Source organism: Eucalyptus grandis, chromosome 1 (assembly GCF_016545825.1).
Source record: "Eucalyptus grandis isolate ANBG69807.140 chromosome 1, ASM1654582v1, whole genome shotgun sequence".
In the NCBI taxonomy this organism is placed as follows: domain Eukaryota; kingdom Viridiplantae; phylum Streptophyta; class Magnoliopsida; order Myrtales; family Myrtaceae; genus Eucalyptus; species Eucalyptus grandis.
The window spans coordinates 24736250-24749700 of NC_052612.1; the positions used below are offsets into that span (position 1 = coordinate 24736250).

The window sequence follows — 13451 nt, forward strand, 5'->3', positions numbered from 1 at the left end:
ATTTGCCCTCAATCATTCAATTGCAATATAAATTTGTGGTATCAAGTTTATTTACTTTATTTATTTTTTGATTGTTTTTCTACATCTATGTTGGATCAACTTACCATAACTAAGAATTTCATATGGCTAGTTTTTGTTTATGTAGAATTTCTATGTATATTAAAGGTACTATGCTTTTTTTTTTTATTGTTACAATTACTTCCAAAAAAAATTGTTTTGTCGAAAAGAGAAATTTCCAAAAAGCCAGTTCTTTTCCATGTTGTCGATCAATTTTATGGATAATTTGTTAAGTGGATGAAATTAAATTGAATCAAAATATTGCACAAAGACACCTCTTTGTGCATAATGTTTGTACTATATCCCTATATATTTCTCTAGCGTCTTACATGATTTGTATAAAAGTATCTCGCTAGTATAATAAGGAAAAAAAGATAAATTCTTTGATATAGTAAATAAAGAGACTTGGTATATATTGTAGACTAATGAAATTAATAAATAAATAAAAACGTAAGAAAGTGAGCTGTTGAGATAACAATGACAAAAACATTATTTCTAATAATAAGGAAAAAATATCATTTGATTTGTTATAAAACTAAAAAGGTCTCTTTTCATCTTAAATCTTATAATGATGTATCGATTTTTGTCATTCTTATCTGTATATAAGAATGACAAAAAATATATACATTGCTATAAAATCAACAATGTAAAATAGACTTTTTAGTTTTATACTATATCAAAGAACGTCTTTTTTTCCTTACTAGTAGCATAATTATTTTACACTGAGTACATAAAACATTATAGATATATCTGAGAATGTGTGTGTGTGTGTGTGTGTGTTTTTTTTAAGTATGCTATAAACCAAAACATGTAAAAAGCTTAATTATGGTAACTATCATAAATAGAAAAAGAAAAATAGAATAAAAAAGGAGTAGGGCCATTACGTTAAACTACAATTGAAAGATTATGGGCAGTTTTGCCTTTTTAGTATAAAGAGGGATGGATGCAGTCATTTAGGGGATAGAAATAGTGTCGCCCTTCATTTTTCTTTATATTTGGTCAACTTCTCAATTCTTTTAGATTGTTTATGGGGTTACAAGCGAGCAAAAGTGCCCATACATTGAATGTGTGACAATTAGAAGTTACTACAAAATCACCTTATTATAAGGAATCATTTGGTTTACTAATGAATGAAAAACAAATTATTGACAGAAACTGAACAATGTTCGGACTTTTTTCACTCCAATTAAGGCCATAGACACCCCTGCCACTTTAAATACAAATAAGAATGATAAAAAATCAATATGTTGTTATAAAATCAACGATGAAAAAGAGACTTTTCAATTTTATACTATATCAAAGAATGTGTTTTTTTCTTTACCATTAGCAAGATGATTTTATACATAATATGTAAAACGTTATAGGTATATCTGAGAATACGTTTTTCTTTAGTACACTAAAAAACAAAACATTTAAAATGCTTAATTATGGTAACTATCATAACTAGAAAAAGAAAAATAGAATAATAAGGGAGTAGGGCCATTATTTTGAACTGCAATTGAAAGATTAAGGGTGATTTTGTCTTTTTAGTGCAAAGGGGCGTAGATGTAGTCATTTAGGGGTAGAAATAGCACCACCCTTCATTTTTATTTTTTTATTTTTATATATTTGGTCAACTTCTCATTTCTTCTGGATTGTTTATGGGGTTACAAGTGAGCAAAAGTGTCCATACATTGAATGTGTGACAATTAGAAAATACTACAAAATCACCTTAATATAAGTAATCATTTGGTTTACTAATGAATGAAATATAAATTATCGACACAACTGAAGAATGTTCGCACTTTTTCACTCTAGGTAAGGCTATAGACACCCCTGCCACTATAAATACATATAAGAATGACAAAAAAAATAGATACGTTGTTATAAAATTAATGATGAAAAGAAGACCTTTTTAGTTTTATACCATATCAGAGAATGTGTTTTTTTTCTCGCTACTAGCAAGTGTAAAAGCAAGATGATGATTTTACACAGAATATGTAAAACATCATAGGTACGGGTGTCGAAAAGGCCTGCGCTGGCACCACCTAACCTAATCTAAATTAAGGGTATTTTGGAGTCGGACTAAACTTTTTATCGGGTTTGGAGCCGGTATCAGCGGGTGTTTGATTAGGGTTGGGTCAGAACAGGTCGGTGCGAGTGTTTTTGGTAATGGTACTGGGTGGGCCTTTTGGCTCCCTATCTCCCTCTCTTTCCCCTTTTCTCTTTGTCACTCGATCACCCCCTCACTTTCGTTTTTCAATTCTAATTTTCAAACCCACCAGCACAGCCACCGTTGCTGTCGCTGAGAAGAGGAAAGGAAGCTCAGGGGTCACCGCTGCCATCGTTGTTGGGTTTTGGGAAGCCAAGATCGCTTACTCGACGGCTAGACACATGGCTCTGTTGTGTCAGCATCACCGCCAGTGGAGGACCGGTCCCATTTTCTCGAATTCGTCTCTCGTGCCAACTTGCTTGTCAGGTTTCTGGGTTTTGACCCATTTCGTCTGGCTTAGGCTGGTATGTTAAAAATCACTGCTTTCACATTTTACCTTCGGTTCTTTTTTTTTTCCCTTCTTTTCTATTCTGATGAATTGGGGTTCTTGTTCGAATATTGGTGTTTAGTTTGTGTCAGCTAGTCTCCATTTAAGATTTTTTTTTTTTTTTGCCGGGTGGGGGGGGGAACTTGGGCATTGATTTGTTCGAATCGTTTCTCTTTTCTGGCGATTGTATCGATAAGGGCCTAGTCTTCTCTGTTGGTGACAACGGAAGATCGTACGTATTAATTCTTGAAGCAGGTCCTTCAGCGGATACAACTTAGAGCAAGCTGTGCTTTATGAGAATCGACGCTAAAGCTGAATTTTGTAAGGTATGCTCACCTTATTTTTATAATGAATTTTGTTCCCATCTATTTGTTTGCGCTTCCACAATGTTTGCTGTTTTATGTGCCTTCTTTCCTTCATCCTCCTTAATATATATATGCCAACAGGTGAGAGTACTATTTTCATCCTTTTGTCCAGTGAAACTAGATGATCCTCCATTGGACTCATTCTTGGTTTATACATTAACGATTCGATTTGAGCCTTGAAGACAGGTATCTGCAAACTTTTCTTTTTAGCCAAGGTCTATCCTCTTACAGATTCTTGGTTTATACATTAACGATTCGATTTGAGGCTTGACCATTCTAGATTGTAGTTGTTGGATTATTAGTTTCAACATTCTACTATCTAAATAGGTGAAGCCTACATTGTGCTATATATTCTGTGAGGCTGTGCATGCAAGACCTCTATTTTCCCATCTCTATCGCTCTAAACTATCGTAAGCTAATTTCCTTAACAAGTTTTTCCAATAACATCCTGATTTTCAAGTTTATTTTCGATGAGATGAAATTGGCTTTTCATTGACATGCCTATGGCCTTTTTCTCTGAGTTGGCCACTCACGAGTTAACTAATCTATCAGATGAAGCCGTTAAGGGATTTTAACATAATAGACTTGAGAATTCGACTAAAAATCAACTGCTCGACCGTGTTAATTTGCAAGGGTCATTACGACACGGTCAAAATCGATCAGAGACCGGAGATAACTTGATTCGACAGAGGTATGTGATTAAATATGGATGATTCCACCTAATTGCAAAATTCTCGTCAAATGACACTAGACCGATTTTAATGTATTTTCTGTATCCTATGTCCGTATTTGAAACCTCGAGATTTTTATGACAACCGAGAGTCGCCAATCTGTTGAATATGCATTTTGTGGCTCGAAAATGATCGACCACAAGTCAAAAGTGTTAAAAATTCTAAAAGCTACCAAGTAGATTAGGACGAGTTAAAATCGCGCTAGATTGAAATTAACTAAGAAATTGAACCTGATTTCAGAAATTTGAAATTCTATTATGTCACAAATCATTTTAGAAACGTCGACTTGTCCTCCGAAAATTTTATGTAAACCGAGATTTTCGGCAAAAAATCCAAAGTAAGGGTATTTTGGATCGAAAAAATCTGATGATTTTTTTTTGTCACATTTCTGGGATTTGTGTTGGACGAATGGATGAGTAAAATAAATGTGAATTGGAGTGTGGACACCTTGGTGAGATTTATAGACTCTAATTTTGGTCCAATTAGAGGTTAATTGGAGAGGACGTAATCCAATTTGATGGCCATGAGTCCAAAATTTGTAGTCCTCATGGCCTTCAACCTTTTGGACCATTTGGGAGGCTTGTTTGAGAAGCCAAGGGGCTACAACTTGGCTAAGGATGCCAGCCAAGGTGGTCGGGCAACCACTTGAGAGCTTAGGATATTTTGGTGGCCCTTTCCTTAACTAACATCCCTTCTTCCTCCTTGAAGCTTGGCTTTCTCCATTGTTGAGGTGTAGAGAGAGCTTGAAAATCAGAGAAAATCGAGCAGCAGCTTCCCCTCCACCATCGCACGCCCATAAAGCCACTGTCGACCTCTTTTCCCCCTCTGTTTTCTATTATTCTTGTTTCTGCTCCAACTGACCTTTCTCCAAAGATTTGAGTTAAAAGTTGCATTCATGTGGGAATTAGCCCCCGTGCCACCCATTGTCGTGACCAAGAGATGTAGTCTGTATGGACGATGGTTGTCTCTCACCGAACAGAGCCACCGGCCAACCCGTCTACCATCGGAAAGCCGACGCTTGCTAGTTTGTTGGTCCACTTGCTCGCCTACACTGTTTCACGATTTTCGTGATTTTCCTTCCATTCTGACCCTTCCTCTGCCCAACTCAGCAACCAGCAAGTCTCCCTTGACCCCTAGGTGCTGCCGTTTGTCGGCCACCCGCTCACTAGAGCTCTAACCAAGCCACCCAATACCGTTTCTCCTCCGACAGTCCAGTTTTTAGGAGTTTCAGTGGGAATCCAAGCTGTTGTTGCTGTTTTGAGCTTGGGACCACCTTGGATCACTATGGTAGAGGTTCCCAAGCGTAGCCACCGCCGTCCAGCCACCTAAGCTTTCTCTACCATCCGTCCAAGCCACCAAAACCATCGACTAGACCTGCTGAAGCCGCTGCTGCTCTGCTTGCCTTGACCAACTGCTGTTCAGCCCTTGGTTCTCTGCGGTTCAGCCAAGAACATAAGCCGAGAAACTAGTAAGGCTTTGGGACTTCGTGGCCTATTTTCGAGCCCTTCCCGGCCTCGCTTGGTGTCACCACTTAGAGATTTATCACCCGCCTTGGCGTTGCCATTGCCATGGACTCACCGAAATGCTAAACCAGTGAGTTTACTTGCTAAACTCTACTTAGGAAGTTAATTATGCTTAAGGGGTGTTTAGATTAAGCTAAGTATGGTTAGGTGGTTAGATTAGTTTAGTTAATTATTAATTAGATTAAGAGATATGATTAGCTTAGTGCATAATTGATTAGGCTAATTAGGTGATTAAATTAGTGTGATCTTGATTAGGCCTTTTAATTAATTATGTTAAATTAATTAATTATTTTGAATTTATAAATATCATAATATTAATTATATTAATATAATATATTAATTATTCATTTAATTAAAAATATATTTAATTATTTATTATTTTCTAGAAATTATCTTGGAATAATTGATGATGGAATTTCGTGCGATTGCAATGGTGTGTTCGGTTTATGTAATTGGACTTTAAATTGTGCAAATTGAGTGCTAATTGGATTTTTGGTTATTTATTCCAAAATTTGTGAATTTCAATATTTGTTTAGAAAATTTCGGGTGTCGGATTTTGACACCGAAAAAGGTTTTACATCCTATATAAAATAGTGGGATTTTAAAAAGGAAGTATATTATTTTTTCTGTTCGATCTAACGGTATACCCATATACGACTATTTTCACAGGTGTTTTTAATATGAAGAAAATATGCTAGGATCACTATTTTAATGGAGACATTTGAGTGCAATGCATGGTGTCCTAGGCCGAGATTGATTGGTCGTGTGATGGTTAAGAAAAACCATCTCAAGCTTTTAAGTCGGGCGTTACCCTATATGGGATACTTACTTAGTGGGACTCGGGTCGCGGTAGATTCTGGACCTACGCTCCTTCGGGAAAGCCGTCTTTGAGAGACGTCGTCGTGCCCAATGGTGGTGAGACAATGCCTGGTTATGCTAGTAGATGCCGAACTTGTGAGTAGGTCGTACCCTAGAGGGGCAATATTAATAATTGGAACGAATGACTGATTGAGTTAGATGCACCCGATTATGAGACAAAACTGTGTGGTATGGTATGAGACGCATCACAACAGTTTGGCCTTATAATTGGGGCCCCTGTGATTGACTAAGATGAGTGAGGCCTTTCAATTGTTGTGTGCCTTGATTATATGCCATTTGTGTATATGAACTGTGCTAACGTGTAGAAGGAAACTGAGGCGAGGTTGATCGATATGTAATTAAATATAATATTTTTGTTCGTTTAAGGTATATAAAAAAGTGAAATAAAAAATTTGGTTGGTCTTGGATTGACCCTAGAACTGAACTGGACCAAAATGGTAGTGGCCGAGAGTCTTTTAGAACATTGGTGACCAAGGAGAAGATAAGGAAGCCGTTCAAATTAGATTAGCTTAGCTTAGTTTTAGTAGGTTACTTTAGGCCTTAATATGCAAGTAATTTTAGATTCTAAGTAATAAAATCAAATTAGAATTAGCATCACCTTTTAATTATTAGAATAGCTTAACTTAGCTTCATCTTTATAATATGAATAGATTTAGACTCACCCTTAATTGGGATTATCACTAATATCAAGCTTATGGGGTTCATGTCCTAAGGCTTAATAGAAAATCATTGTTCATTTTTTGCCTGATTTGGTATCGAGTTTAACTTACAAGGGCTCATGTCCCGATTATTTGCCTTACTTGCATCGAGATTACATTTCTCGCACTTAGATGCTTTTGATACTTGGTTGTTTACTTTAAAAGTTATTTTGATAGGTTGTTTGATAATTCTTTTTCTATAATAGACAGGTCTAGTTTAGTATCATAATAAACCTCTCAAGAACATTTGCATGAGAATTTAGCAACATCAATGCTTTAAGGATCATAATCGGAAATCAATATTGTATGATCAATTAGATAAATAACCTTCCAAATTAGTAGTACCAAAAGAGCTTTAATAGTAATATTAATGCAATTAAATCCCCAAGCTAGAATCTCTGGTTGTGTAGAAAATGAGATGAATCTCCCACGTCTCATTTGGTTTCTAGACAACTCCAAATGGTTATCCGCAACTCCTAGAAATCATTAGGCTTGAAAAAAGAATTATAAAGAAATCTAACGTCACGTGAGGTATGGATTTGGGAGAGTCTGCGTCCAAATGGCCCGTCTCTTAGGTAATACCTCTAAACCTATTTCTTCGACTAGAAAAATGCCCCTGAAAGGAAGGTCGTGACAATAAGGAAGCTAATAGTCAAGTTTGACAGGTAATAATGGATTAATATTGACACTTGTGGAATTTTTAAAAGATATGGGAATATATAAACTCCGTAAACAAGTAATATGAGATATTTAATACAGCTAGATTAGAAATGATTCGTGGGATTTGACAAATGGGAGCCTCACATGCGAAATAAACTAAGACAATCCGATTTTAATATTATGTTAGAATGTCAAATTCAGAACCTAATGAGTTGGACTTGGACATTCTAACATAAACGTCCAGATTTGAATAACTGGCATGAAAAGTTGCAACCTTAATCCATTACAGGCTTGGACAAGCAACTTGCTTACCCTTCTCCGAATGTGCTAAAGTGAATCTCTTACGTGTTCAAGCAAGGACATTCAACACACATACCTAAAACTTAGTTGAATATGAAAATTCAACGTCAGCTTTATTTGTCAAGAGTCACCTTTGTTGAATTCAAATTAGTTAATATGGTACTAAAGGAAGTGAAGTTTCTGCAATTAAAGCATTTGAGCATCTTTCAAGGACCAATCTATTGGTCCTAAACCCCAAAAAAAAAAAAAAAAAAAAACAATTTCTTTCCTTGCTGGTGAGGTTCAATACATGTTGATAAAAAAAAAAAATAACCGGTTACCTTTCCATATAATAGATTACCAATTGTCCTTCAAAATGACCAACCTTTTATTTTGGTAATTTACCAACTTTTGTATGATTATATTGACAAATATATTCAGGTTACCAACTTTCTTTGGGTTGCTTACCAAATATCCAGCTTTCCTTAATTTTATATGAACTTTCATTTGCTTTGCTTACTAAAATTTAAAATTTACCAACTATTTTTAAAATTTATCATGTGTAATTAGAGTGACTGTTGATTAAGTTACCAACTAGTTTTATTACTAATGTTTCTTCGAATTATGTATAGTTGCAATGCTCACTAAGCTTTTTTCAAAATAATATTTTGTTTGACCAACTTCTCTTATTTTTTATCAACTTTTATTGACCTTTCTTACATGCAGATTATATTTTCATTTATCAACTATTATAAGAAATTTAGCAACGTTAATTGCGTGACTTATCAATTTTTCTCCGATTCAGTTTCCAATTACTTTTGCGTTACCAGCTGATTTGGAGGAATCGGAGGATTTTTTTCCCTATCATTTGAGGAATCGGATGATAGAAAACTTCCCGTCTAACTTGAACTTTCCTGAACTTCTAAAGCTCTAAATTTCTGGGGATAATCTAAGTTTCTAAAAGAAGTACATCTCAAGTGCCAAAACTTGGTATGGATGGACATATAGGTGCCAAAACTTCCAGAAGACACACATGAATACTATTTTTTATTTAGAAAAAATTGAACACTTAAATGCAAACTCCGGTAAGACTTGCCGGAAATCCAACATAGCACTATTTATTAATAAAACCGGTCTCTGGCTTGTCGAAATGTCTGCTCAACATCCTTGTCCCAAAAGACATCGTTTTGTCCCTAAATTTTATATTTAATATAGATATTAATTAAATTAATCTTAAAAATATATATCAAATTTGGCCCCATGGAGGCCCTCGCTACCACCACCCCATGATTGCTAGAAAGGCGATGGTGGGGTGAGGGGTCATGGACGTCCTCCAGATTGGGCCAAGGGCCGTCGCTAGCAGGGGCCTATTGGCCCTTGGTGGCGGTCGGCCAGAGTCGCTGGCCACTAGACAGGGCCTAATGACCTCAACTGACCCTCGCCCCACCAATGATGGTCCTTTCCAATGAGAGTGGGGGTAGTGGCGAGGGCGTCCATGGTCCCATATCTGATTTTTAAATTTAATTTAATTAATATTTATATTAAAAATCAAATTTAGATCAAAATGACGTTGTTTTGAGCTTATCTAGCCACGTCAATGTCACGTGGATAATTTTTTAAAAAATAATTGTCACATTAGTTAGAAATCTCACAAGAAAATGCAACGTCAGCAATTTAGCCAAAAAATCCCACTGTTATCACTTAAGTATTCATTTTTCTTCGATTTTGGCACTTAAGTATACCTTTTAGAAGTTTTGGCACTTAATTGTTTATCCGTGCCAAGTTTTGGCACTCCCATGTTTCTTATTCACTACATTCATTTTATAATACCAAGCCGATTGTATATTGCAAAATCATAAAAGATATTGGTCAAGCCCGATTAGTCATAAAGTACGTATTCTTCTACTCAAACTGGAAGATTTTAATTCTGGTCAAAGTAATAGCTTGAAGATGAGAAAGTAGAACTGATAAGCATGTGAACTTATCCTACTCAGCAACTTTAAAGCCAGTTTATTGACAGGAAAACAAGTTCCAAATTGACTGCCCTCCTAGCTTGAAGCTCGTCAGAGGTCAATAACATATTAGGATTTGCCGTAGACCAGCTACTGCAAAATCTGCACGAAATCTCAGCAGAAGAAACGATTCTCTTTTGAACTTGAATTCCAAAACTCCGTTTCTTTTTAAAAGCAACCATCGAGTTAAAATTGCAGCTATGAAACGATTTTCTATGTAAAGGAAAAACAAAAATTACATTATTTTCTTCAATTCTAGCGTTTAATACCTGAAAGAGAAGGGCAACCGATAATGGTATTAGATAAGTGAGGTCTTTTTCAGATTAAATTAAAAAGGTGAGTCCACTCCCGCATATTAGTACTTGAAACTCACGTCCGATACGGTATTAAAGCAAAAAGTCTCAAGTTTGAAAAAGAGAAATATCGATTGTAAGTGGATATCGAAACAAAAGCAAGCATTCGAATTGCCACACCATCTTTCTTAACTAACATTGTACACCATGCTGTCTTCCTATCTAGCTTTATTCAACATGATTTTGCCAGCAGATGATCTCTTTCACAACTGGGGAAAGAAAAAAACATAAAATGAGATAAAGGAATGATTCAATTCGAAATCTTGAACATTTACAAAAGCCCCTAAACTCAGTCGGTCCAAATAGGACTTTCTTTCTGTACAACAACTGAATGAATAAATAATCATCCTAAAGTAAAACTCCTCGTGAAAGTTACTTGAGAACAAGGAATCATAATTACAGGAGCAAGGCATCTATCTCCGGAGCCATCTTGCCAAATAAGAACTTGAGGTCATTCTCAAGAGGAGTCAAGTTCAAGTCGAGGCCCATAACCCTCTTATTGCTGCTTTTCGACCTCTTCAACACTGGGATTGTCGGACCAACCACGAAAATCTCATCTATCTTCATCACGCTCCCGCTCCCGCTCATCAACTGCACCCTGTGCCTCCTCATGTGGCCTCCCAAGGCTTGCCCCAATGAGAACTTCAGCCCGCATATCGAGCACTCGTGCATCTTGGGATTTGCCGTCATGCCCAACACTGACTTGGTGCTGTCTTCTGGCTTTGTCTCCGGCAGCTTCGGCTTCTTGTGGCTTGCCCGGTGGCCACCAAGCGCCTGGAATGAAGGGAACTGGCGATTGCACGTCTTGCACTTGAAGTTGTCTTCATGGTGATGCACAGCGGCTGTCTTTGGGTTTGCGTTGACGCCATGGGTGAGTAGCATTAGGCATTTCGCCATGTCCAAGTTCATCCGTTCATAGTCATCTCTGCTTCTTTTCATCATCGGTGCTGAAGAGAATGTCGTTGATGACTTGGATGAAATCGGGGTGAGGATGGAGTTTGTGGGGTGCCTTTTCTTTTCCTTTCGCAGCCTCGATCTTATCTTGCGAAAAGAATATGATGGTGAAGCGTGTGAAGCGTGTCTGGGGTATTTATAGGCAAAATGTCCAGTTGAGAACGTCGACTCAAAAACATTTGAATTGACTAGTGTTAAGAGACGACGTTTGGTTGTGCGTCATGCTCACAGGAAACATCCTCCTACCTGACCGCGGAGGAGAAAGAAAGTTCAGTTGCACTTTCGCTATGAAAGGAATAAACATCTGCACGTGTGAAATAGTTTGACCGGTTTTGCGCGTTTGCTTTCACACGTGGCGGGTCGTATTGGGCAGCCACAAGGCAACATACGATGCGGCATTCAAAGGTCAACAGTCAACATTGGCTCCTTTCCCTTGGGGAATAAGAAAAACATTGTCTCTTCTTCCTTGGGGAAGGATTTTTTATGTACCGAGTAAATTCATTTCATCAGCTTAGAACCCAATAATCAAATTATCGTTCTTTTCTTGGTGCACAATCCTCTGTCAATTTTGAAGCATAAAGAATATGGCATTTGATTAGAATAGTTAATCAATCGAAGGGCTGTAATCGTTCATTATCGAGTCAACGAACCAAAGTAGTGACTTTCTAGCAAAATACAAACATTTGAGTTATTAATTAATGAAAAAAAAACTTTATCGATGCAGTATAAAGAAACTGTACTCACACATTTATATGGAAAGAAAATATTTGAGGATTGTTGTAAATCTTTTTATAAGATGGAAAAATTAAAATTATAAATTGAAATATATAAGGCATAAAATAGATTATTTATTTACACATTTGCCCGTCGATAAAACATTTATAAAATAATTAATAGATGATATTTTGGAGAAGAAAATAAGGATGATGATCGCTTCAAAGTAGGACCTCCGTTTTACTTTATATAGTATTGTAGATTATTAAAATGACATGCGGTTTAATATAATTTGTCCATGACTAATAACTAAATAGAAACATTAATCTGTTTCTTTATACCGACATCTTAATCTCATTTATGACAACATTTATTACACTCAATAGATCATGCTGGACTTGGGGGAAGTAACATCTGTGACAGCCCAAAGAAAAGTGCAAATTGTCATTTAGCAAATAAATGGGGACGAAAAGGAATAACGATAATAATAGCGACGGGATAATCTGCAAGCTTCCCACTTGACTCGAGAGACTTTGAAAGTGTGGAAGTTGTTCCTCTTTTTCACTTCTATATCATTTTCTGGTATTGATATTCGACATAATGTCATACATCACAATGCGAGTCTTCTAGCCACGCGGAAAGCAGTGTGCTCATCGTTAGTCACCATCTACTGCGTTCCGGAAAAGGTGGCCTACTTGAAAGAAATAAGGGGATCTTCTATTTCTTGCTCAGCGTTGGTGGAGTCCCTAGGAGGATAGAATAGCACTACTTAGTGACTAGGAGCGGAGAGCCCGTTGTCACCATCTACTGTTGAGATTGCTTAGATCCGTTGCAATATTGATATCTTAGAAAATAACATAAATAATCCTTAAACGTGAGCTCAATATCCAATATGATTCCTAAACTTTTAATTTACTCAATATGATTCTTAAATTGTAGATCAATATGCAATATGTTCCCCAAGCTTTTAATTTGTTCGATATGATTTTGATATTTATTCAATTTAATTTATGAACTATATAAAAATGTTCAATATTGCCCTTGAACTTGAATTAATGGAATGATGACATTGAAATTTTTTATATAGTTTAAGGACTAAGTTGAAGATACACCAAAAAACTAGGAATCATATTAAACAAACTAAAAATTCATGGATCACATTGCATATTTGGTTAAATATTAGAAATTATATTGAATAAATTAAAAGTTTATGAATTATTTTGCACATTGAGTCAAAATTTAGATATCATTTGTGTTATTATCCATTTAAATAAATTTCCATACAAAATTCCAAATCAAAGCCTATAAACATATTTAATTGACTTTAATACACGAATTTGATCACGTTGATGACGAGACTTCTTTTTAAAGTTTTACGTTAGGGGTCTCCTTCAATGAGATATCGCCTCTATTGGAATGCCTAGCGAAAGCTTTAAGATTGGAACATCAGCAGGGACAAATCAAATTCGAGTACCTATCCAATTGGTTCGCTCTACTCTCTAAGTAACCAATTAAATTGAATAATTGCCCCATTAAATTTCATGGTTAAAACTTATTTAGCATAATTCATTAAGCCTGTTAGCTCGCTGATTATTTAAATTGGAGGAGAACAAAACAAATCTTTTTTAATGTTTATTTTGGTGAATAATGACCTTCTTACATGATCATGGAAAAAAATTATATATTAAGCTGAGGTCAGTCTCGGAG

General features: G+C 36.0%; 1 protein-coding gene across 1 annotated transcript; it reads right to left on the minus strand.

The window, feature by feature from the left end:
- Positions 1-10352: 10352 nt before the first annotated feature.
- LOC104436319 (zinc finger protein ZAT11) lies at positions 10353-11117 on the minus strand. The gene has a single exon (XM_010049062.3). It carries the CDS (start codon positions 11016-11018, stop codon positions 10473-10475), a length of 546 nt encoding a protein of 181 aa, XP_010047364.2. The 5' UTR covers positions 11019-11117; the 3' UTR covers positions 10353-10472.
- Positions 11118-13451: the final 2334 nt, after the last annotated feature.

Coding starts and splice junctions, on each gene's coding strand:
- LOC104436319 (XM_010049062.3), bottom strand. CDS start 11,018: ATGATGAAAAGAAGCAGAGATGACTATGAACGGATGAACTTGGACATG.